We start from the raw sequence: 27,229 nt of genomic DNA, 5'->3' as shown, positions 1-27,229 counted from the left end.
ATTCCCTAATCATATGGTTTATTATATTTCTTTCTTTTGATCTCTTGGAGACTTTTGTCCTTTGTTTCTTGCTGATTTCTGTTTTGGTTTTGTTTTCTTTCTCCTTAGGCACACATAGTTCAGGGCTATGCAACTCTGCCAGCTTTGTTTGGGAATAGTCCTAAAAAACCTCTGATGTGGGAAGAAGCTTGGTGAAGCAAACTGCTTTATTCACACTGCTGTGCTAGGCACAGCTTTCCTATTCTCCTGTTGAGCTGAAAGAAGCAACTCCCTTTCCATTTCAAGTTTGGCTCTCTTTCCACTATGGACCTCCATTCATATGCTTCTCATTACCATCCACACAGTTAGTTTATAAAATTAAATTAAAGTAGTAAACAAAATACCAGATACTCCTCCTAAAGCTCCATCTATAAATATCTCTCCTGCCAACTCATGTTGTCTGATTAAGAATCAGTAAGCAGTTAGTTAGAGAACCTAAAGCAGGTCAGATTCCATCAAGATAGACAAATGGGGTTTTTTTTGTTTTTTTTTTTAAATGGGGCTATTCCATTTAGCTTCCTGTTTCACAGGTAAAAAGCCCAATATTTCCCAAATGCACACTGACAATGTTGAAGCCTCCTATTTCGAGATTTTCAGAATTAAAAAGATTTTTCATTCTGAAATATTTTCGATCCAAAATGGACTAATATAACCTGCCCAATGTGGATCTTGAAACACTTGATTTCTTTTTTTTTTTTTTTTTTTTTTTAATCTCTCAGACTAGCTGAGAGATGCTATGGTTCCAGCTCTTGGTTCCTAGGAATAATGAAGACATTTTTGTTTTATTTGCTTTGTTATCAAGTAGTGTTTACTTATGTACCAAGTAAATATGGAAAAATGAACAGTACCTTTGCAGCAGTGGCTAGCTGTATTTTGAGAAAATACAGTTATTTCATGAAAAACTTAATAACCTTCTTTAAGAATTCTAGAAAATTTGGGTAGAACATCCTTTGATTTCTAGAAATCTAGACGTGGGTTTGATTCCAGTCCTAATCCACAGCGTGACTGGATATTCTTTGCCAAAGCAGCTCAGTTTTTACTTGCTGACTGAGGTGGGCACCCTGGCCCATATTAGAGGGTGAGGACCAATAAATAAAATGTGGGTTGTAGCTAATACCTCCCTGTATGAAGCCATCAGTACCTGTAAGGCTTACCTGTACTGCACAGTGGGGACTGGTGCAGAATCTCTTCCATCCATGTAAATCCCCAGACAAGGCAGTGCCAAGGAAAGGCACAAAGCAGGTTGCAATGGCTCCCCTCTAATGAGGGAGTGCATGGAAGGTCACAGCTTCATCAGTGCAGGAGAGCTCTTTGCATGGGGGGCAGCTCTGAGTCACATATTACAATTTTTGTGTGTACTTCTAGGAGTCCTCCATTTGCTTCCTGCATTTCCTTTAGAAACTTCTCCTGTGTTCTATATAGCAAATAAGAAGAAATGGTTTTACTGACTTTGAAGGCTTGAATTATCATTTAAATGGTTGAAAGGTGACTACCAAGCTGTAGAAATAAACCACAAGAGTTACAACAGCATACATATAATGTGTACATACACGAACTATATTGTTTTGTAATCACTATTTGACATTGTCTCAGAGTATACTAACAGAATGCTCATCTGCATTTGAAAAAAAAAAGTCTATGCATAGCATTGCTTTGTTCTGTAGATAGAAGTGTAACAACCTTGAGAGTATTTGCACTGAGCAGGTGAAAAGCATGTGGTTATGTCTGGGTGCTTAGATTTAGAATTTCATTTTTAGACTGTTTGTCTCACAGTATGTACATCAGCCTTCAGAAGTTCAGCTTGCTGTTGTTGCATGAATTGTTGCAATCCTCTTCTGAACTCCAATCTGCCACCTTGGTGCTGCATTTACAAAGTTTTTTGAGCTGAGGACTAGGTATTTTCTGTGCATGCGTGCATGTTCTTTATTGCTTGGAGTTAAAGGATAGAAGGTGACTTGGAAGAAAACAGAGCTTTAGTTAGCAATATGAAATGGAGGGCATATGCTGTCTAGGTGTAAATTAACCTTGTTATTAATTCCCATTGGCTTAGAGACTTACAGAGACTTTAATGAGTACAGTTTTCCCGTACACCTGATTTTGTAATTTACGGCTTCCAAAAGCTCAGCTTTGGTGAGCATCTTCATTTTCTAAGTGAGGTTCGTATTGTATCCAGTGTGGACACCGCAAGAGAAGACGACCTTGGCTGATGATAGGTGCAGGCATTAATGACAAGCTCCATGAAGAACGTAGTAAACTTGCCAATTCCCAGAAGAAACACTGTTGCCAAAGCAACTGGATGATAGGGCACGGGAGATACCGGACGTGCTTGCCAGGATGCTTGATCTCAGCGCTACCCTTTGAGATTTTGCCCTGTGGAAAGCACGGCCAAATGATTCCTGCCGCACACTTGTAAAGTTTCGGGTTCCACGGAATTTTGTGGTGCCTGCTTTTGGATTTACTGAGCAGAAGTTTTCTGAACAAAAAGATATGTGTCGCTTTTTAAAGTTGTGCTTCCATGCTGTCTGGTTAATTCCAGACCTATTTGCACTGGAAAACCTTCCATCGCTTGGGCGTCCTTCTGGGCTGGCTCGTGTAATCCTTATTCTGAAAGTGCGAAGTGGCTCAAGGCGGGACACGCACTTCAGGCTAACGCTGAGCGATGTCGAACCTCAGCAGGTCGTAGGCGGGTGTTGGGGAGCAGGAATACATGTCAGTAAGGGAGAAAAAAGCCCAAACCAAAGGACAGGTGCGCACCAGATCGGCAGAGCAGGCGGGCGGGCGTTTCGGGCTCCCCGCCCGCTGCCCCCGCCCGGTGCCCGCCCGGTGCCGGGGCCGCCGCCCGAGCGCCACGTGACGGCCCGGCGGGGATAATAAGCGGCGGCAGGGAGCCGCGCTGGGCTCCTTCGCAGGGTCAGCCGCAGGGACCGGCAGCAGACAGGGACACAGCAGGGAAGGTCACCACAGGACAGCACCTGCCTGGCAGTTTCAGCCTCTGCTCTCAGCAAGATTAGTCAATAGTCATTCCCTGTCACCTTCGGAAAAATAAAAATAAAAAAAAAAAAAAGAAGGAAAAAGGACACTGCTGCCTACAACCTCTCAGCAAGTAAACTAAACTTAAATCGTAGTAGAAGCCACAGCAGCTGAAGCTGTCCCCCAGGTAGCATGAACGCAGAATCAGATAGATACAAACATGCAGTACACCTACAACTACGAAGAAGATGAGTACATGACCCAAGAAGAAGAATGGGACAGGGACCTGCTCCTGGACCCAGCATGGAGAAACAGCAAAGGAAGGTCTGGAAATAACGTGTATCTGTGTGCTTCTGTGTGGAATTATGCCCTATCTTACTGCCTTGCTTTTTCTGGAATTGTCGGGGTTGTACAGCAAGGGGTTCTAATAAAATGTATTTTACATTGTATAAGCCATTTATATAATGTATAGTAGCTCTGCCATATTTTTAGGATAAAGCGTTCACTTTTTGATTCTTAAGTGAAACCTATGTCAGACGAAAATAATTTATGGGAGTTCTGAGTTTATTTTTATATTGCACTGCAAATATTCTGTCAATATCTCTAGATCTATATATAAATATTTCAGTAACTTTTCACTTTCTGGGTCTTCCTTTTGGAAAGCAGACTCTGAATTGTTATATGTGTAAAAGAGTAAATTGCAGTTTTAAACAGAGATGAATGAGGTGGTTCAAAATTAGTGAAATTTTGCAGTATTTCTGAGAGCAGACTGAGAAGTTGCTTTGAAATTGTGATCTTGCAAGTCAGCTCTTATTAGAATTTGTTATTTATCTCCATGCTGACTGAATGACCTGACAAGGAAAATATTGCCATAGAATTATATGAAATATAGAATTAAATCCAGGCTGTAAATATATCCAGGCTATATTTGGAAAACTGTATGTCATGATTAAGTTCCTCTATGCCAGTTCACTTTCTGGGAGAAAAAAAAAAACATGTCTGTAAACTCCTCAGAATACACACCTTTAGCAGAAATACTTATTGCGTTGTAGTTGTAAGAAAACTATTGTGCCACCAAGTACTGTCCATGTTCTTTTTCTGAACATAGATGGAAGTTATGATCCCAGCAGCAATCATGTCAATGCTTTGGTACTTTAGTAGTATTTGCAATATCTTATTTTATAACATTAAGTTTTAAATAGCATATGGAAAATAAAGATGAAATAATGCAAAGGATTTATTGCTTCCTAGTTTAAAAGGTGATGTTGAAGTCACAGCTGACAGATCTGGGATTAAAAGGTTATCTGCTGGTTACAAGAATGAAAGAAGGGAGGGAGTGAGAGACAGTGCTCTGGACAATAAGGTTGAATATGTATTTTGCTTAGATGAGCAGCTTAAGTAGAAGCTGCCTATTTAGATCTTGTGACAGTCTATCCCACTTTCACAGCTTCTATAAAAGCTATACTGTAGAAGTGTAACTATAAAAGTAAGAGCTGTTAGAATAGTTGGGGCCAGTGGGTTTGCTTTTCCATTAACATTTGTAGAAGCAACATTTCCCTCTCAGATTTAGCTTGTAGCCTCCCTCCTTCTGTTATTTTTAGCTGGTTTTGTTCATTTTCTTGCATTCATGCCTGTTCAGGTCCTGCTGTGTGAGGACAGGAGGAGAAGTTCTGTTCTAAGTTGAAGTTCACTTTTCTTGATCTACCAGCTGCTGCAACTCCTAAGGAATAATTAAGTTGTACTCATCAACACTGACAGTCTTCAGATGGTGAACTATACTTTTGTGTTCTATAATGAGAATGAAAATTATCTTAGTGCCAAAGTGCTTTAGTGATTTGAAACTGCTCAGCTGTAAGAGGTTGTGATACATCTGATTAGGATTAAATTCTCCATTATTTCAGAGAAGGCTGTTTTTAAAAGAAAATGGACAAGTTACTGGGTACTAATGCACTCTAATGTAGTTTTCTTTCAATGCTGATAGATGTTAAAAAGTAACGACAATTTGGATTAGGTAGATGTTCTTATGCTTACAGTAAGTCTTGATTTTTACAGGAAAGAGGGGAGCAATTAAACTGCATTGAAAGTTTTATGTTTCCAGTCCTCTGATCAGGCAGTACTACAGCAGAAAGTCAAAATTCCACACTGTCAAATTAAAGCAGACTGTTTTGATTCCATAGTGTAGAGAGTGTGGTTTTGCTACTTAATGTTGCCAGTTCCAAGGGTTCAGTTTTAATATTAATGTGATACCATAATCAAATAAAATTTGCAAGAGAGGATCCTTATTCCTTATCTTGGAAAGAAATCTGAATTTATTATTACGTGAAAAATAAGTACTTCCATTATAAAGGGCCTCCAACTTTGTAGAATGTCAAGGCTTCTATCTTTTCCTAATTTGTGCTAAGGCAGTTGCAGAAAGTGCTTTCTTAGTTTCCTTATTCATTAGGTGAAGATGGCAAGTGCATGGGCACAGATCTTTGTTCTAACTGGTAATACAATACTCAGGAGTGATCTTGGTGGAGCCCTGGCAGTTGGCAGCATATATTTTCTATTAGGCAGTGTTGGAACAAACCAAAAATAAATGCCATTGTTTCTATTGTGGGCTGCCCTCTCCAGACTTGCCATTTCAGTGATATGCCTGGTATGAAATCTGTCAACAGATGCTGGTAACACATGATGACGTCCATAGGATTACAATGGAGGTGACGCCTAATTATATCCATGGTTTGTAGAGTATTATGGTCTGCTGTAATCCAGGCTCCTTGGTGGTCACAGATGTCCAAAAATATATGAAGAACACTACAGGAAAGAAAACTGAGTTGTAGTTTAGCACTGTCTCTCTGAATGTGAACAACAATTTAAATGACTTAGTTGAGGTTACATTTAGCATGTGTCAACTCAGGATGTCAAGAAAATGCAGCAATTTGGCATTTGTACATTAAACGCTCTTCGCAAAAACTTAAACGCGGTTGGGAATTTCAGACAGCAACTTTAAAGAAAGCAAAAATTGTATTTTGGATGGACATGCTGTCTATAGTAGAAAATAATTAGAGAATCATGGCCTTTGTGTTTTTTGAATATATAGATGTGTACCATAAGATGGGAGACTTCTGAAGTCTGCTCGTTGACCCACTACACTTCCACTGCCCACATGTGCTAAAACAGCAGCTGAAAGACCTGTGGAAGTGGCCCCTTATTTCTTCAGTACTATGCAGAAAAAAAAAAAAAAGCATTGGAAATTAGAAAGCTTGGCCAGAGACGGTGGGATCATTTTCTTCATTCTGCTCTGTAACCCTGGACAAGGTCAGCTCACCTCTGACCTCAGTTTTCTCACTGGTAGAAAGAGGACAGCAGAGATGTCTGTATGAACTGGTAGAAATGGGTGGTTCTGTGGTCTGTCCGACTAGAGATTAACTGTCTTTTGGTCTCTATTGTGCTGGACTGGAGTGGAAGTGGAAATTATACTAGCTTATAATGGAAGACTTAAAACATAATTTCTCTTTTCTTCATAATAAATTTATTTCTTAAGCTTTTAAGAAAAGTTCAACTGACTCCACAAACCTCTTTTAATTTTCACTACCCCATATCTCAATAAACTAAAAAGAACAACTCATTTCTTGGGAAACCAAGCAGAGCAATGCTACCAGAAATGCACAAACACTGTATTTTTGCAATGTTTTTGATCTGCCAACACTGCTTGGTGAGCCATGTGTTAAACAGAGCTCTTGCCTATATGCAACATTTGCTATAAGTAATTATAAGAGTAAGTGTGCTTTTCAAAAAATTTGACAGGAAATGTGGTTTGTTAGATTTCCAAGGTTGTGAAACAAGTGTGGTCCCTTTTTTCAGGACTTCTGTATTGTATTGTAAGGCATTCAACTGAGCTCACTTATTTAACATGTGCCCTCTGCAGTCATTAAGATGCCTGCTGCTATTGCCCAAACACACGTAAGGAAAGAACTGGGAACCTGTTCCTTGCCTTACTGACATTGTTATGATGAATTATCTTATTCTAGCTTGCTCTGTAGCCCTGGTACCACTGCTTTGTTAATGCAGAAGGGTTTTAATGTAGATGTCAATGTAAATGATGACTATTTAGATAGGTTTTTTTTTTTTTTTTTTTTTTGAAACTGATATAAAAGAAACCAGAAGATTTAAAATATTTGTTTACCTTGATATTGCCCTCTTTTAGAATGCAAATCTTCTTGATGACACTGAATGTTGTGCATGAGTGAGGACTTTGGAAAAAATTCTTAAGGAAAAAAGCTGTATCTTTTTAGTCTTTAGCAGTACATATCAGATTACATTTCCAGTGTGACCTATAAGGATTTATCTGCATTACCTCCTTTGACTGGTAATATAACTCCTGTTGTCCTTGCAAGCAAAAAAATAAAAATAAAAGAAAAATGGGAGTCACATGTATGGCAAATTGGCAGGAGCTACCTGAACTATGGATTATGGACAAAGTTCTTATTTTTCTTATGTTGCTTCAGCTTTATTAAGTCCAGCAGTTTGAGAGGTTCATTGCAGCCTGAAAGAGAAATTGACCTTGTGTTCAGTCTGACTTCAGAGTCTATAAATAGAGTTACAGTCAGTATCCCAGATTTACTCTAAAGTTTGCTTGGTCTTCTATGGATGGAATCTATGCTGGCTTCTTATCAGAAACCTCTTCCTGTAAGAATTCTACTGGTGAGTGAGAGGACAGATATAGTGGAAAGAAACAACTTCATTCTTCACTGGATGAGAAAAATGAGCAAGGATGAATGAATGAAAAATTAAATGTAAGGCAGAAAAAGTGCTATCAGGAGAGGCTGGATGCTACCAGCAAAATGAAGCACTGCAGAACCACTTTTCATGGATTTACAGGCTCCAGATTGAAATCCTTGTTGTGGAGAATATAACAATATCTGCAATGTGTAGAGGGCATTCTATCCTAAGTCTTCCTCTTTTACTGAGATTATCTGGAAATAAAATTGGTTTGGGTTTGGTTTTGTTTGTTTGTTTTAAACCATGTACGAATCTTTTCTTGGATAATGAGCCTGGGGTTAGGCTCGCATGGCAGACACAGAAACCACCACTAGAGGGTTTTTACTGAGGTAGCACTTCTTACCCACTTGGAATACCAGTGGGATTGTTGAGAAGGCACGGATTCCCCTCTGCAAGTGAGCAACATGAGCAGGGTCTCAACATGAATGTAGGAGGTGTGAGGGAAGCAAAAGGTCCTCTCCTTTCCAAGAGATTATGAAGCTTCTCATTGCTTTTTCCTAGTATTAACCTGTTAGCAGTTGTGTATTTCTTATGAAGAGGATATTTCTTATGTTTCTTATAGAGAGTTGAGTAGCTTTAGAACTGCTTTCAGGATGGGATTGAATATGCCAGGAGGAAAATCATCCAGAGTCAAAAGCAGAATGATAATGGAAAAACCATGTGCCATAGTAGCATATGCTACTTCATATGCGGAGTCCTACACTGCAGTTCTCTCCCTCCCTTACCTTTTATGCAGATAATTAGTAATATGTTGGTTTCTCGTGAATTCTGTTGGCTGAAATGAAGGATTTTCTATTAGTATTAATAATTAAGAAGTGCCAGCAATTTCACCTTTTTTAGACTTTTTTTTTTCTCCTAGTGTTCAGCAAGTATTTGGCTGTCTTGTAGAGAATAACAATGTCTTGCCAGATGATACATGTTACTGTAGATAAAGAGTACACCTTACAAAATGTAAGTTTCAGCATTCCAAGGCCAGATGCTCCTCCTTTGGGTGCATCAAGGATTTTCTTTTCAAACAGCGGATGCCAAAAGCTCTAGCATTAAGAACACACAAAGAACATCTCTTGTTTTCTTTTACACGCTGTGTGTGCTCTCAGTGGGAGATGGCCCCGTAGAAGGTCTGCCTGAGAAGTTGGAAGTCAATAGACAAACATAATTTCTTTTTTCTTCCACAGCATGTCTTGATTTCTCAGCATGTACTGTAACTGTCCCAAGTATTAGACACTGATGCAACAGAAGGCCATGGAGTGGCAATTTCTCTTACCCTATGAAGAGCTGCCATGAGAGCAAGAGTCTCTGTAGAAATAGGAGATATGTTTATGGCTTGTTCTGTACAATTTACCTCTTAGAGATTAGTGCTTTTTAAAATAGTAACATGGTAAATTCCTCTTGCTGATGTTACTTGCACGGAATGGTGCTTGAGAGGAACATGCTGAAAGGATAGTGGAATGGTTATACTTTGTCTTGGAAGCTATCAATAAGGTGTGCAGCCCTGAATACTGTGGTGCTGGTATATAAAGGAAAAATCAGAGAAAACTATTATGAAATTCACTTTACTAGAATTGATTATATAGGTGCTTAATTTGAATGGGAAGGTTTTCTTTACCAGTATTAAGTGAGAGAAGTCAATAAATTACTCAATATTATGTTTTCTATTTAAACTCAAATGAACCTCTCAATGTTGACTCATTCCAGGCTCTGTATGCTTTCAAGTGTTGCCAAATCGATAATTCCCAGCCTCAGTTTAGCTGTTAATTACCATTGACTGCCATATATCTGCTAGCAACATATGATGAAAATAAATTAGAAGATCCATTTTATAATGGGGAGCAACAGCTACCTGCTTCCTTCCCTCATAGGCATGCACCACAACCTCTCCTGAAATTTGTATAGTAAAATATCTGTAGATGTAGATGTGCTGATCCAATTAGTAAGACAATAAGGATTGGAAGAAAGTATGGAACTAAGTGGGTTTCCATAAGCTGCCACCAATGTGCTTAAGAGCTAGAGAAGAGCTGTGTGTTAAGCAGTGGACTTTGCAATAATCTCTTGAGGGTGGGATGTCTGCATCTTGCCTGAATTTCTGTTTAGGTCACTGGAGAGCTGAAGAGAGAAACATAGAAGGTGTTTGCTTGGAAGACCTCTGAGGTCTTCAGCCTTGGGCGAACAAAATCAGAGCTGTGGTAAATTCTGTAAACTAATGAATATCCGTAAGAAAATATCATGATTCCATCATCAGTTTCCAAATTAAGCTAAAACAGCTTTGCAAAATGAATTTTGGCTACTTTTAGCCAATGGGGCCAGGTCAAAATCTTTCATTAAAACACTTCTGTCCTCTTATGAGATAAAAGACATCATTATTATCATTATATATTATCTTATATATAATTATAATAATATTATCATTATTTCCATAATTATGATGGAAAAATGAGATGCCAACAAATGCCTCACATGAATTGGTCACTATTGCATAAATTCTGATCTATTAAATGACTTTTAATTTAGCTAATGATTTCTGAATTGCACTGTACAGTTCTACTGATTAATTTAAAAAAGACTGAGCCTTAAGATTTTATTTGCAAACATTGATGAATATGCAGATATGAGTAGTATTTTAGAAATTGTACTGCAGACCCTGCTTACAGAAGAATGGACTGGATTTGCAGCTGGAATGCAGATAGATGTGAGACAGGAAGAAACATGTCAATGAAATAAAATTAGATGGAAATTTGTGCTGCTTTGCTTTGTCCCAAGTAAAAAAAGTCCCTCCTGTGTCTTATTTTATATCCTTACAAATACACAAATATAAAAGTGCTTACACAGTTGGCAAAGTTGAGTTAGTTTCAATGGCTTTACTGCCAAGCATAATTTCTTCTGAGCCATAATGTTGGGATAAACAATGTGTAGCTGATGTGGTATTCCTCCACTGTGAGCACTGAGAAGTTGCTGACTCTGGGTGAATATCTCCTTTATAGCCATGCATTCTTTACTGTCAGCTGATACCCGAAGGAGAATGTATTCACACTGAGCACTCCATTTCTTCCTTAATTAAATTTCATTCCTGGTAGTTTGGGGTAATTATCACATCTTCAGTGTTTGGGGAGCACCATTTAATGAAATGCTGTGATAAGTGTGTGTGATGTTTGTTCTTAGATCACTGGATTTGTGGTTTGAAATATGTCTCAGGTTGAGGGACTTGATGCATATGTTATAACTATGCAGGTCCCATCCAATGCTCTATTTCTACATGATAAAATTTGGCATATATTTAAAGATAGAAGGTTCATCTTTTCACATTGTTTAACCAGCAAACACAGTGTTATGATCACCCTCTGTGCCTGTTTCTGTACAGAAGCTGTGGTAACTCTTCCTGCTGGCATTACAAGGAACACTTCAGTACAGATCAAGGCAGCGTGGTCTCAGTAATCCTCAAACTACTGGTGTGAAAGGCTTACAGGACAGGTGTTACTGCTCTGCAGGAAGAGATAGAGGCAGAAGGCTTTGAAATGCAATGGTCTTCTTTTATGAAAATGTCTCCTACTGGAAATGGTGGCTTGTAGAAATACACTTCATACTTTTGAATGCCAGAGGGAAGCAGAAGGTGACAGCTGTCTGGCTGATTTTTAGTTAGTTTCTATAATTGGACCTAAAATTTCTGAGTGTGCACAGAGGGGAGAAAATAAATCCTAAATTTATGTCCTAAAGTGCAAGAAGGGACACTGCTGCTCCTGTGTCTGGTCCTGGTTTTACCCACTTTTGAGTTATAAGAACGCATTTCTTTGTCCATGTCTTCATCTCCAAAACAGTGGTTGTATTATCTGTGTGCTGACTTTGCAGATGGCAGTGATAAGTGTTTACTGTACTTGATAGGAGTAAGATTTTCCATTTACTTCAAATGCTTCCTCCAAAGTGCTCTTACCTGCCAGAATTCCTTCAACTTGAAATCTGATGTTTGTTTTTATTTCTCTTCAAAAAACTTGTAAATTAAAGAACTACAGCCATCCATTACTTTGACAACTTGCAGAACCTAATTTAGAGCAGACAGATTCTAATCTTAACTGCCCCTCTGAAAAGCCTTGCTCACCCCCACTACCATAGCAGGAGTCTGTGGAAGGTGACTACCCTAGGCTAAAATTAGCATCCATGATTATTCCTTAAGCATCTAAGGAAACACTCATATTTTTTTATAGGTGTTGAACACCCAGGCATTTCCACTGACGTCAGGAGGAACTTCTGTCTATTTTGCACTTTTGAAAATCAGCCTGCATTTTGGCAGTTACAGAGAGGCTTAACTATCTAGCATTAAGTGATTTTTTTAAACTCTGTTTTATATTTAATCTTGGCACCAGTGTAGCTTTTCACTGCTTCAAGACTTAAGACATTGCACTCTTTAATGTGAAGAAAACTGGTACCCAGCTGCAATGAATTCGTATTTTAAGAAAAGCAAAAAACCCCAAACACCCAACTATAAATGATTGTGTAGTTCTGGGGTATTATTTCACCTACAGGAGTTCATTTGAGCTATGAAAACCCCTGTACTCCAAGCTCATCTCCAGTTTGTTTCTGGAGAGTAGTTTCACCACATTTTTTTGGCAGAGTAGCTGATCATCTTTGACTCTACTACTATCCATAGACTTCTAGTCTCCTTCATTTGCTGGTACAATGATCTTCTCTATAGCAGATCATGGAAGAAATATGAAGATACCCTCCCCCTTCTTAATGCTTCTTAATCCTAAATCATGTTGGTAATGCAGTTTGCAGTGCAGCCCCACAAGCAGCTGTACCTATGCATGCACATACTATGTACAATGCACTTATCACCCATCTGGCATTACTCTAAAAGACAAGCAAAACACCAGACATAAGGCTGAAGTTGTTTTTCTTTCCTTTTGTCTAAGGCCTTCATTTCCATGACCAAGCACATGTCCTAGCATAGCTCCTGTTGAGAAGAGAGACACTATTAACAAAGAACTGTTTATTTAAAGCATAAAACAGTTTGTTTATCACAAACTGTCTAAAACTGCTGTTTATGCCTTCAGCAGTTACACTCATCATTGCTTATTTACCCATCTATTCTTAGCTAAGTGCTCAAGAACAAATTAGTTAAATTTCTTATTCATATACAATCAAGTCATCCAAAGATCCCAAGTTATATTTTGATATTTATTCTGGTTTAAAGAAAAGATAAATAATTTAGGAACCTAAGCCTCACTAAATATTATTTAGAAACCCAAATTTGTCTGAAAGTCTGCTTTCTTATAGGACATTTTAAATGTTTTAGAAAATTTTATTCTATTGATAATGCCTCATAAAAAATAATTAAAAATAAATAATAATTAATTAAATATTTAAAATTTAAAAATAAATAATTAAACAAATTAAACTCAGTATGATTAAGTGGTATATTTCACCACAGAAATAACTAAATTATTTAAAAATCAGTTTCTTGAAACAAGCATGAAATAAAAATTTGTTTTAGTCATCAGTTACAATAGTGAAGTAATTCACATGGACAGATTATGTGCTTTGTGTGTTGAGAAATACTGCATTGAGTAATGTGGCACGTATGCCACAGAGGAGCCTTTTGCTGCACAATTGGGAATTAATGTATGAGGTTTTCCTTTCTCTATGAGTCTCAACTGAAACCTTAGTTTAGATTACAAGTGGAACTAGATTTGGTTATCTCCAAATATACTGCATAACAGAGTGCAAAGACTACAGTTACTGTGTAAATGTTTTAGGATCTCACTATTGACATATTTTCCTATCATTTATTAGTGTCAGAGACTTATGGATGTGTGTTCTGATGAGGGTAAAATTGAAAAAACTTTCAATATCTGTCAGAAGACCTGCTTTTATGATTATGGAAGTGCTTTAAAGAATATTGCTAAATTGGATAAGAACATAGTTTTATCCCACTCTGACTCTGTATTGACAAATTTATAATGGATTTACTTGCTCACCTGGCAATGTAGTGTATAATTACTAGATAAAGATAGCATGGTGAAGAAAATCAACAGAGAAAGCAAAGGAAAGACATTTGGAAATCCAGTCAACTAAATCCTGGATTAGCCTACTTTAATTAATCCTTCTATTTCCAGCAGGCATACCTTTAGTTCCTTCCATACTGTAAAGTGTGAATGCTTCTTTCATCTCATCCTAAATAGTATTTGGCCATTAAAATATGCTTCTGCTTTAACAAAACCGTTAGCCAGCACCATCTGGGATAGTTCATGTGCTCTTGGGAAACCAGGAGGAACACTGTAAGGTACAGCTGGTGGAAGAAGGACCTAAGGATGGAAACAATAGGAGATCCTATCTCTTTATTAAGAAGGTTCATTTGGCACTGATAGGAAAGTGGTAATGCATGTTCTTTGTTTAATAAACTTGAGAGAAAGCCCTAGGCAGTATGGGGGACATTGACTTCCTACACTTGGAGATTTCTCCCTTGCAGATCCACAACAGTATCCCTTTTTGGGATTACCTATGCTTCATTTTCTACTTCCCACAGGGAAAGGCAAATGAAACAGAGATTGTTCTTTTCTTCTGTAACAGTGAAGAAGTGGACAATTGGTAAAGAATATAGAAGGAGAGAGAAAACAGTAAAATGGCTGGTCTCAGATATTTTATCATTGCTGAAACACTTCCCTCCAAACCTGTTGGCATTTTAAATGCAAATCTTTTCCTGAAGAGGCCTACTAGTTTGTTGATACTCTTGTGAAGCAGAAATACTGGAAAGGTGGTATTCCAGAATTAATTCATTCTGAGCCACATAAAACCAGGTGCATTTCTTTTGACCCTATCACATTTCAACTTTTTGTTGTATATTTTGGTTCTGTAACATGAAATGCCTTTTCCTATGTTTTTTTTTACCCTCAGTTTTTCAGTATTTAGATCCTTTGTCTAACTAGCATTTTGAATGAGACTTCCCAAATGTCACTTTGCTCAAAAGTGACCCAGAAAGCACCACAATGCACATAGGTCTGTTTTCCATTAATTGAGCCTTCAAAAGTATCAGCTGTCTTAATTTTGTTCACCCAAGATTTGTATCTAAAAGTCCTACAGAGACCAAGAGAGAGGGTGCATGGTGGGGGCGTGCATCAGTACTTCAGAGTTTCTAACAGAACCTACACACTTCATGCTCTGCAAGCTCTCTGCTTGGGTCTCTAGTGCCCTGCCTGACTGGTTAGGACAGTACTTTATGAGATGTGAATATGTACCTCTGTATAAATGCAAAGATGCAGTCTTTATTACATGGATGACAGAGTCCATTAGAACTCATAAAAACGTGCAAATGTCTTTGCCGCGCTCAGTTTTGTGCAGTGTAGCGGCAAATCTATTTTACTGCCCTGGCAACTGGGCAAAAATGAATTTATTTCTACGCATGCACTGTGAGGTTTTGCAGTGTAAAGTGATCGGGAATGCTGTGTAAGATGTTAGTAGCTGTACTGCTGCAGGTTGTAATATCAGGCTTGCTTGTTTATAGAGTGTACATGCAAGCTCTGCAAAGTGCAGTGTATCAGAGCAGAGAATATTTGGATAGGAAGCTCTAAAATCAACTTACCTTGTTAGAGGAAGATACTGTTGTGCTATGCAAATAGCTGGCAGTCCTCAGAGGTTCAGGCTGGATCCCTGCCATGCTGTGTAGGAGTACCCTGGTTCTGTCAGAAAGGCACAGGTCCTTGTGGGTGATGCATCTCTATTTCTACAGATTTCAGTAGGAGGCATTTTGATGGTGAAAATTTGGCAGTTCTGCATGTAGCAAGAAAAAAATTATCCCATGATTTGGTAATTGTTGAATTAATAAATGCTAGAAACAAATTTAAAGAGATTAGCATGTTAATAAACTTTTCAATTGAGGGAAATACAAAAGCAACATCTGAAAAGAAATAATAAAAGCCATTGACCAAAAATAGATAATAAAAAACTTTGCTTTTGTGTTGTCCATTGATTACTTTTGCTTTTGTTTTTAAAGCTTTACTGCCATGTAAGAACCAAGTTCTGAATATACTTGATTCACAGGTAATTTTTTCACTAATATTTATCTTTTGAGGACTGAAATTCTTTCACTTTCTACAGCATTTTAAGTTTTCAAAATGTACATGAGACTAAATTACACTCCATTGTAAAGATTAACAGAGCCCGTCTAATTCTGCTTTTAGAGGTCTCAGTCCATGGAATGTATTTATGTTTCCCCTCTACTGTGGGATAAAGGTTTTAGACATGTAAAGAGGTTTTATAACTTGAAAGAAGTTGTACAGAAAGCTGTAGAAGAGCAAGAACTCAGTCATTACTCACAGTCTGTCTTTTCACTCTCATTGGAGAATGCAATTTAATATGGGGGCTATTATAACTTGGAAATTTGTTAGTAATTTGAGAACTTTGTTTACTTCACAGACTATACCTGTATTTGCCATTCTCTTAAAGCCAATCTTCCATATTGAGAATGTGCATTGAATAATAATAGTATGTAATCCAAAATCCAGAGGTATTAATTCTGTTATGACAAGGTATTAACATACCTGTTGGTGTACATAAAAAGCAGAGAGAGCAGAGTCATCAAAAGACTGTTGTGTAACTGTAAGTGATGTCATGCATATTGTTACTGAAGTAGAAGGGAAAATGAAGAGGTAAGATCATTACAAACAGCAAGGGATTGCTCCCTATTACTCCATCTGGCTACTATGAATTACCCAGGGCTGACACAATACAGCTGGACTCGTGTGTTTGGACAAAGGATTCTCATAGAGTATTTCCTGGATGCTGTTGGGACCATCTTTTTCCAGGGATTCAAGCATATTGTGTGAATGAGCAAACTGTACTGCAAAAATAGACATTCACATCCAAGACAAATCCGACTTGCACTGCTTAGCAAGGTGGTGACATTATTAATTAAAAGTTTCAGTATTGCAAAGCCTTCTGAGTGGAATATTCTGATAGCTCCCACACCCCAGCACATGATGAAAGATAACCTTGTGCTGAAGATGGACTTCAAATTTATTGGTCAGGATTGTGTGGCTGACGGGAACCTTTCACTTTTAGGTCAGTGTTTTGAACCCAGGCCAGGTGAGTAAGTGACAAGGTTGCTAACACATGCAGACTGTTTGGTCATATCTATGAGGTGAGTTGTATGCTCAGTTTAGCTCTCAGGGGGACAGGTGTCCCCATCACTTAAACCACCAGAAATGGCAGCTTCATTGGAGGTGCCCAAAACTGACCTTATTAGTGAGAGGTAGGGACAGTGACTTTTCATCCTAGAGGTGAAAGCTAAAAAAATTCCTGTATGTGAAAATGCTTTCTCAGATTGCATCTATGGGGTTACTCACAGTCATTACTATTTTTAACAGTTGCTTGAGCCACTTCTTTCTCCATACTGGACAGGCTGGCACATTCATTAAAGAGTTTAAGGAGAGAAGAATAACTAGCATGTAACTAGATTTACAGTAGTAGGTAACTGGTTTATACTAAAAAGTTTGATTTGGTTTTTACATGCAGAATTAACATTGGGTGACAGTAAACAGATACTGAACATATTGGTAGTTGTTATGTATTGTTTTCTTTCTGTTCAGAGTTGGTTCTGGTTTTGATTCATTTTTTGCACAGTTCTATATTTACAAGACAGTTATAGTTTTATCAACTTTCTAATCTCTCTTGCTACTGTTTTTTTATTGGGCTTTTTTTTCAGGATAGTGTTTGAGCACCTCAAAAACAATGATTAATTTCCCCCCAAAATAGTGCTGTGGAATATGGAGGCTTTATTACAATCCTTGAATACAGAAGTGGGATGCTGAAAAGCACTCATCTATGGCTAACATTTGCACCCATTGTTGTGAGAAGGATTATAGTCCCTTATGAGGAATCACGGGTCATAATTTGCTCAGCATTTAGGATAGCAAAAACATTTTTAAAATTCCTGTCTTAAGTGTTGCAAAGCTGGGGAGAAAACACAGGTATCAGAGTCTCTTCTCAAGGCTGATAATACAGACCTCAGGAAATGTGTGTACCCATAGAACAGATCATGGAATCCGCTTTCATTTTATTTGGGTTTGTTCAGTTTCCCAATAAACACTCTTCAGCCTATTGACTTTGACTCTCCCTCTACCCCTGTTCTTCAGCTTTGTTTCATTACTGTTCTCATCCTCACCATCTTCTTTTCTTTTTCTCCAATATCACTGACAAATCTCCAATATTAGATTTCTTTTTGCTAATGGAAATTAGAGGGTCATATGAAAATAGAAGATGGAAATGGGAATCGCCACTTAAAGATCACCCTGACAAACAAAATTTACAGCTCCCTGTTGCTTGCCAAGTGCTTAGATTCCTACAAGGGGGTTGTTTTCTGCTGAGTGACTTCTTATTTTGTAGTCTTTGGATCACTTATCTGGCAGGACACAATCTGGCAGGAAAAACAGTCTTCTTTGTAGTCTCCCTTTCAAGACTGCAGTGTAGATGTCAGATAGGATATGAATCTTCCATGAAGATCATAGAAAGTATGATTGGGACAATTGAGAATTGCTTATCTGAATCTGGCTTTCTTCAAGCTATTTGACTGATTTGTTAAGATCATTTTGAATTGTAGCTCTGTCATGCAACATGCTTGCAGACCCATTGTTTTGCTTACTTAAATGGGATAAGCATGCAACCTGTTCTGTTATCCAAATAAGTAAAAGAGTGTATAGGAAGTGCTTCAGAGCAAATTCCTAGAGAAGTCTGTTTAATAAGCATTGGGCCACTACTCACCATTAGTAGGAATAAACTCTCTGACTTGCTAAACACACCTATGTTTCATGTTTAGTTTTCTTCCTTGATAAATAGCTGGCTGCTATTGTAACCAACTTAGGTTCATGACATAAAAGAGATCTGCTTCTGTAGAGTCTGGGTAGGGGACATTTAAAATACTTCGGCTTAACCAGTGCAACTAGCACTAGTGCCTAGAGTCTAGATAAAATCATGAGCAGAGGATATAAATGTGTACCTAAATGCAGCCTTAGAACTATAGTACAATGCATGTTTTGCTTGCTTGTCCTTGGAAGTTTAATTTTTAATATAAGGTTAGATTTAGTAAGCTGATGCTTGCCCACTTTCATGTAAACAAAATATGCCAGACCTTTTGTAAGACTGTGTTTCTCCCTTTTTAATTAAAATTTCTACATGTAAATTTGCCATAGACTATTCTGTTCTGCTTAGGTGATAGGAGTGTGTTAAAAAACATTCAAAATTCAGAGAAGCAATCAGGAATGGGTTTTTTTCCCCCTGACAGTTGCTTTGTTTTTCTGATTCCTTCACCTTAAAAAATTGGGTAACTTGAAATTGTTGTATAGATATCTTACTATTTTTATAATGCAAGATAAAACCATACCCATGCTTTTACTGAAGGTTTTCATAGGATCCCTACATCTTTTATTTCGGTGTTATTTTTCTGAGTAGGTGCCTCTTATTTGCATGCTGTTTGAAATTCCAAAAATTAAAAGTAGATTTAGACCAGCATTTTCCTATAGATCCTAAGTACCTTTAAGTTTCAAATGGGATTTGTATTGCATGTTTTCTTAATTCTGAAATATCAAAGTTTTTATTTGAAAATACATTTTGAATAGGAACAAGCATTTTAAATTGGAAAAATACTCCAACAGACAACCCTATGGTACTGCATGTATTTTGAGAAGTCACAGAGTTGGATTTTACAGATGCTTTCTTAAAGCTTTCTTAATGGGTGTCATTAACAGTACTGAAAAAGGGAGGGAATAGAGCTGTTGGAGCATTATATTGATGGTCCATCAAAGCTCTGAGTTGTCTGAACACTTACCTCAATTTTCATACTGAAGCCTGAGACTTCTCTCTTGCATGTAAAGATGGGCTTGTGTGCCTAAAACTTCTCTGGCTTTTCCAGCTGTCTAAGGTGATCCAATAAAGATATCTGCCTGCTCCTAATAAACTTCACAATATTTTAACTGTTTTAACCTCTTGAAAGATCTTGTGAAACCTCTCCATTTCCTTCCTTTCCTTCCTTTCCTTCCTTTCCTTCCTTTCCTTCCTTTCCTTCCTTTCCTTCCTTTCCTTCCTTTCCTTCCTTTCCTTCCTTTCCTTCCTTTCCTTCCTTTCCTTCCTTTCCTTCCTTTCCTTCCTTTCCTTCCTTTCCTTCCTTTCCTTCCTTTCCTTCCTTTCCTTCCTTTCCTTCCTTTCCTTCCTTTCCTTCCTTTCCTTCCTTTCCTTCCTTTCCTTCCTTTCCTTCCTTTCCTTCCTTTCCTTCCTTTCCTTGTTTTTTTCCTTAAGAAAAAAGGCTGAGGTGAGGATAGTGCAGGCAGTGACCCATACTAAATTTTCCATGCAACTTGGTACTGACTGAGGTTTTTTCCAGTTTAGACCACTGGGACAACATAAACTTTTTCTGTTGTCTCCTCTGAAGGAAAGAACTAATGTCATTCTGTAACAAAAGGCTTAATAATCTTGTCATTGCTCAGAGTTCAACCTGGCCAAATTATTTTTCAAGGGATATTTACATGCTCTGGGTGTTTTTTTGGTCATAGTGAGCACTGTAAAACCGACGTGCAGTCATTCAGTACTGGAGGGAGTTGCATGTTTTATAGGAAACCCTAGACTCACATGGGATTAGGCCACCTGTTTTGCAAGGACTGAGGTCTCCCCAGGCTCTTCCATGCAAGCAGAATGCAGAGTGCCAATAAGACATGTGCAAAGTCCTGTGTGATGAATGCATCCCTTTGGTGACTTCTCCTGTGAGTGATAAAACTAAGAGACTAGGAGGAAGTCCCCTGAGTTAGTAGAGCAGATCTGCTGACAGTGTAGAATGTGCCAGCGTTTCATCTCTGGCACCATCTGTTCAGCTAAATGGGTGGATGTGCTGGAGCATGAAGGACTTACCCCAGCTTTGGATTTGGGGTGCTTGTGATGGAGCCTCTACTCACTTCCAATGTGAGATGGTTCTGTGCTTGTCCTTACTGGTCTTCCCAGGAATTTGGCTTTGACATAATGCCTGTGATTTGAGGGTTTCCTTTTAATAACGTTTTGGAATATGCTAAACATTTCTCCTGCCTTAACTTTCATGCTATCCTTCACAGTGCTTTCCTTTTGCTTCACTTCAGTTGTTGCTATGCTCTGGAACATTTGGTGTTCTGGTGCTACCCACTTTGCTTCCTGGTGTTCTGATGTGATCCAGTTGTACTGACGAAGCACCTCTCCTGTTAAAGTTATTCTAGTTGTTTTACTAGCATGCCGATGCATTTAGGTTTCCACTGCAAGAAAAAAAAGAGCAAGGGAACAGTTAATAATAAAATGTACAGGTAAAATTTAAGATTTTATTTATTTTCAATTCATAAAAACATACTCATGCATGTATACAAGTATAGCTGCTCTAGATGCTCTAGGAACAGCTGAACGATACCATGTGTAGTTGTTATTGGTTTGCATCAAACTAGTTTAAAAGTGCTGTGCAGTTTTCTGCTGCCTTTCACCTTCCAGCCTCTTCTTTCAGGAACAGAATTAGCAGTTAAGCAATCGAGGGCCAACACAGACTGTATCCTTAGGCCAGAGAAAACCCCTGATTCTGCAGCCATCAGAACATGCTGTGGACACAGGAGCTAGGAGATCATGTTACAAGTTCACAACTTATATTTTAAAATGTGGATAACAGACAGATGGGAAATTCTTCAAGGGGAAGCCTCAGTCTGGCCTACTGGGAATGTTCTGGCAGAGCTCCTTCTGTAATACCCTTGTCATGCACTCAGAGCCCAGCAATATTCTGTATAATTGCAGAGTGAATCCCATTTAGCCTGGAAGTAATGAAGACCCTCAGCTAACACAGAGAGGAAAAGCCTTCCAGAAGGGCTGTCAAGCAGTTTCAAGAAACAGGTCTATCAGACAGAAATAATTCAGGATAACATATATGTAAACAAATGTGTTGAATGTTTGTATTTGAAGTTAATTTTAGTCAGGTGTGTTCTCCTGCTCTAGTTATTAGAATTTAAGGTCCATGAAAAACAAGTTGTGCATCTGTTTTCCTTAGCAGGCACAGAAAGTATTAAATTTCCAATTCAAGTATAACCAAATTATTCCTTTGAGCAAGTAGCCTTTCTTGGGCAACTGACAGGGGACAGACAAACAGACATATGGCTTTTAAAATAAATATTAACTTTGAACACTTATAAATACTATAGCAGACAGAGATTGATTTAGTTGGAGTGAATGAAAGGCAGCATTAACCTTGATATGAGATATATGTACTAAACAGGATACAGGTCCCCAGTGCTTCATTAGGCTGGGTCCACTTCTGAATTTCAGTACTGAGTGCAAATAAACAAATCTTTCTGAACTTATGGAGTGCATCCCCTGTGCACACAAGTTTTACTGCTGTTTTAGTGATATTCATTATGGATTCATGGTCAGTGACAAACTAGAAATTTACTTTACATCTTCAGGAGGTGGAGCAAGTTGTCTTGGCTGACCAGTATTGGAGTGTGTGGTGATTGGTGCTTTCCCAATTGTCTTTGTCCTTATTATTACATGCACATGTGAAACTTGTTATCATAGCATCTTGTTTTTTGGCTTTGAACCACTATCAAAAGTAAGTTATCATTACACTCACATAAAAAGGATGTGGGCTTTTACAGAACCGTAGAACAGCTCAGATCTCAAAGACACCATTTTTCCCAGCAAAGCATGTCTTTCATTGAGCATGTGTAAAAGTATTTGTACAAATTGAGCATATCCTATTGGGTTGTTTTGTTTTGGCATTATCTGCAATTAATTGATAATTAATTAGGGATATCTCCTTTTGCTGCCCCTTGGTTGCAATTTTATTTGTCAGAGACAAATTAAGTAGCCTGAGTAAATTACCAGGTAAGTGTTTTTTTTTCCCATAGCATCACAGATGTGTGAATTGTGGTGAATATGCTATTGGGAAGTCTTCACAAGTGGGCATAGAATATAAATTACATTCTCTTTCCTGTAGTTAGTGTTTCCAAAATAGACCTGTGACAGCAGTAGACAATTAATAGTGCATTAAGAGAACATTCACCTGTGGGACTGCAAATTCTTTGGCTTCCTGCCCTCCATCCCCTCTTCTGGGGTCTTTCCTCCCAGAATGTTAGCAAACTTTCTTTTGTAGCAACAAATGTGCAAAGGAGAAAATTTTTATTTATTTATATTTTCAATTTGTAGAGCCACATAGGGCAAATATATCCTAGAAAGAATTGTCTAGCTTTGAAGACACTTATTTGTGTCCTTCCTGGTATTCAGCTTGGTGCCTTCAGTCCTGCTTTGTTTCTCTGGGCAATCTGATACTCCGAAATGTTCTGTACAGCTCAGCAGAAAAAGGAATTTGCTTTGTCTAAGTCATTTAATAGCTTTTAAATCCCAATGGATTACAAATTTCCAGGGCACTATAGACTGGCTGTATCTTGATCTCCAGGACTTGAACGTGCTTTGAATTGTTTCTCAATAACTATGAATAGAATTGTTAGTTAAAGCCAAAGCAGTGAGAACAATAAGAATAGAGGGATGAGTGTTAAATAAAGTGTGGATTGAAGAAACTGTTAAAATTTGCGAGTATAATTGTGCAGTAGCTTTCATGCAGTCACTAATGAATTGCATCACTGAAACATAGTTAGCACTTCCCTAAGTGTCATTTCTTTAACCACGTGTGGTCCTGGGAAAGAACTTGGGTGGCACCAGGCTTAAGAAGCCACAAACCAAGAGTCTGCTGTAAAGCACTGCAGTGGCATTTCCATGAGGCACTGGATAACTATTGGTGGGGACAGACAGCACCAAGTCATGGCCTGGGGCACTGATAAAACAGAAAACTGAGCAATTGCAATTTAAATAAAAGATGTAACTCTCTTATTCTAGATCTAGAAGGTAATCAAAACTATCTAGATGCAAATGGTCTAAATAAAGACTCCAATCACAGTAAAGTGCTTCACCAGAACTTGTTATCTCATGGATGGAGGCCTTGTGGTAATTCCAGTTTATTCTTCTAAATGCTACAAATGCAATACAACTGGAAGGAATATTAAATAACCTACAAATGTAAAAAAAGAGCAGATCATAAAAACCACTCTGTCATCAAACTATTTATTGAAAACAGCTTGTCTCAAGAGTAGCAGCATCTTTTCATTGTCTATATATCACAGCAACATAGGCTGATTGTTGTCTGCATAGAATGAATGAGGTGAAAAACACCATTTTTCTTTCAGGAAATTCAGTGCCATAAAAATGTCCATTTTCAAGAGCAACTGTTTAAATTATTTGAAAACTTTGTGATCTTTGGATTAAACTTATGTTTTGTGTCTATCAGTGCAGCATCAAGTACGTTGATTCATATATATATATATATATATATCTGAGCTAAGAAGTGCCAGGATCCATTTCTTCTTAAGAAACTGAGAAGTAGCCATCAGATTCATATTTTAAGACTTCTCAACCAGTGGGGTTGTTGCCATTAAACTCTTAATTAAATGAAAAATGAGGAAAACTCATTTACTTGAGTGGTACGAGATGGACATTTGCCATAGATATCTAAAAGAAGAGATGGAAATGGCTGAGGTTTTTCTCCAACTTCCTCTCTGAGTTTATTATGGTGTGCTTGGAGCAGTTCTACAAATTGCAATAGCATCTGCAAATAAGCATATGTCCATCATTTAAGCCTAATTCATGAAAGGGTCATTTATTTAAAGATTCAGATTTCTGATATTTATTGCCAAACTGCCATGCAAGATTCATGTGCATTGACCCTTGAGTGCTTTCAGCTTTTTTCCCCCTGTATTGCTATAATATTATTCCTTCCAAGAAGCTTGTAATAATTTTTAATGTTTGCAAATGACTTAATATGGTGCTAAGCCTTTTGAGATACATACCACCAGAACAAGATACTGCTTGAGGCAGACAAAGTCTTAGTTTTATAATCAAGATCCTAACCCTATAATGATCCAAACCAAATGCCATCCTAGCACTCCATCATGTCGTGCCCTGAGGGTGGAGGTGCCTAGAATCTGTGCTTTCGTCTCTCTCCTTTTTCTGGGTGCCTAGAATTAGGGATTTCACTGCACAGCTCTGTCATATCCATAACACTTCTTGCTTCCTTTCAATTCAATAGGAGATGATAAAAGGAAGCTGTTCCTTGTCAGTGTAGGTGCACTAAAAGAAGAGCCCAGTAAGCTGCCCCTCAATTCTTTACATTAATTAAGTCGAACCCAAAGTAGTCACAAGTAATTTTTTAACAAACAGTTGCTTTTTAAAGATTAGACCATTTGGGAAAATTCAGTCCATGTTTTCTTATGGTATGAAATCTGTCTAGAATTTGCAGAATTCAGTTCCAGGAAAGATCTTTGTCTTAATCTACTGGCCTTCCTTATTCTGCTTCTGAGAGATCAGAAATTTAATAGTCTAAAGAAACAGGTAAGAATAAAGAAGGCCAAAGGCAATTTCTTATTTACAACTGGGATCTATCTTGGCTATTTAAACTATTTGAATTAAATATTTTTAAAATTGGAAATTTGATGTAGCAAAAGAAGGGGAATTCCAAATATCTGTGAATTTTAAGAAGCTGAAGTCTAATTTACTAAAAATGTGTAGTAACAATGACTTTGTTATACAACTAAACATCTGCTAAAATACCTACTGAATACAAACTTGCTTTATGTATCTTATCAGGCACTGAAAAGCCAGGACAATTTGTCAGAAGGCTGAGAGAAGTAATGGATGTTTAAAACCAGATAATTTAACTACTAATGTTTTGACTTCATTCATACAAAAGTTAACATGTATATGAAATCTGCAATGGAATTAGTTCTGCTTTTCACCTCTGCAAGTAAAAGCAGACTTGGTTACTTGCTATGGACACAAAAATATTCATGGTTGCTTTTGTGATAATTTTTCCCCTGCAAACTTAGGTATCTGCATTAGTGTCCAGGTTTTGTCTTGATGTATAGAACTTCTGTGTGGAGATGCATCTGCAAGTGGAATCTAGCACAAAATTGTTTGTATTCAAGAAATTCTTTGCATCTTAGTGAACATCTGGGATAAGAATCTTGTATTTGGAAACATGTATAGGATGGATGGGAGCTGGACATCCAAATCTCTGATGCAGTGTTTATCTAGATGCTCAGCAATTGTTTGAAAGACACCTTGTTGATAAGTGTGGTTTTTTTTTTTTTTTTTTGTTTTTTTTTTAATTGCTATTACAGACGTTTACAGCCTGGTGCAATTCCCACCTCAGGAAAGCTGGCACACAGATTGAGAACATTGAGGAGGACTTCAGAAATGGCCTCAAACTGATGCTCCTCTTGGAAGTTATCTCAGGTTAGCTAAAATAAAGTTTTCTGTGTATTTACAGCACACTAACTGAAACACTATTAAAGGAACAGCAATTATTAATGATTCCAAATGGTAAACACGAACTCCAAGTAGACTGAAAAGTGAGACATGAAACACACTGTAAAGCAAAAAGGAGGAGAAAAGAAGCTCTGCTTTTAGCTTGTCTCCAAAATTTTCTGGTTTGTGCTTGTGTTCCAGGGTATCACAGTGTATCAGTGTATCACTGACATCACTGTGTTGTTGGACAAATCAAAAACATTGAGAACCTTGTCTCAGCCCCTAACACTTAAAAAGTCTTTACACTTAGGTTAAAATTTCATTTAATGCTGGTTTTAGCATAAACATTTTGCTTTGCTTTTAATGATTTTATTGGATGTACCAACGCTTTCAAAAGTGAGTGCCTAAAGCCCACCTAAATCAATATTTAAATCAATCACAAATAAAAGGTCTCATTTTTCAAAAGAGTGGAACATCCAAGGACTTTTGCTAACTGATGTAAACTCACTATGTCCCTTTTGTTATGAATTACTCAGAGGGGCAGTCTCCAAGGTAAAAGATTTTTGCTGGAGATTTCAGTGTGGAAAGAAATTCATCAAATGATTATTCTTCATGAAATGGAGAATCTTTTTAGAAATTATTATTCTTTGTGATCATTTGAAAAAATAAATAAATTTGTTCAAACACATTAGCCTTATGTTCTGAAATGACCTGCTGTGCTGTGCTGGATGAGGTTGTTAAAAGCCATTCTTCTTGGTGAGATGTGCAAGGATGCTGTGGCTGATCTGCTGGATAGAATCCAGCCTCTTTTTGCAGTTGGGCAGATAAGGATGATGAGCTCTGAGAACATTGAGCTACTGTAACAATTAAACATTGCTATTGTAAGAAAATAGCAATGAACCGAAAGTGGAGTAGGAGGAAGTACACATATCTTCCAGATATTTAGGGCAAACAAAAATTTTACTCTGGTTTTACTGCTATATCAGAAAGATCAAAATCAGATGCTTGAACATTGGAATTTTGTCTTCAGCGCTTGGTTCTAACCTCTTTGTCATTCTTTCAGAAAAATACCTATTAAAATAATTTATGACTTTTAGGTATTGTTAGGGCACATCCACTCTATTTCTAATCA

The 27,229-nt window shown here is 37.7% G+C and overlaps 1 protein-coding gene across 1 annotated transcript in view; it reads left to right on the top strand.

Moving 5' to 3' along the window:
* Positions 1-2,930: 2,930 nt before the first annotated feature.
* Positions 2,931-27,229, top strand: part of ACTN2 (actinin alpha 2) — a 67,420-nt gene continuing 43,121 nt past the window's right edge. The window contains 3 exon segments of the mRNA XM_079298391.1: positions 2,931-3,313; positions 3,319-3,333; positions 25,971-26,085. Coding sequence (XP_079154517.1) covers positions 3,230-3,313; positions 3,319-3,333; positions 25,971-26,085 — 214 coding nt within the window. The 5' untranslated portion in view covers positions 2,931-3,229.

Source organism: Erithacus rubecula (assembly GCF_903797595.1).
Source record: "Erithacus rubecula genome assembly, chromosome: 2".
NCBI classification, from domain to species: domain Eukaryota; kingdom Metazoa; phylum Chordata; class Aves; order Passeriformes; family Muscicapidae; genus Erithacus; species Erithacus rubecula.
This window is presented reverse-complemented; position numbering and strand designations above follow the sequence as displayed.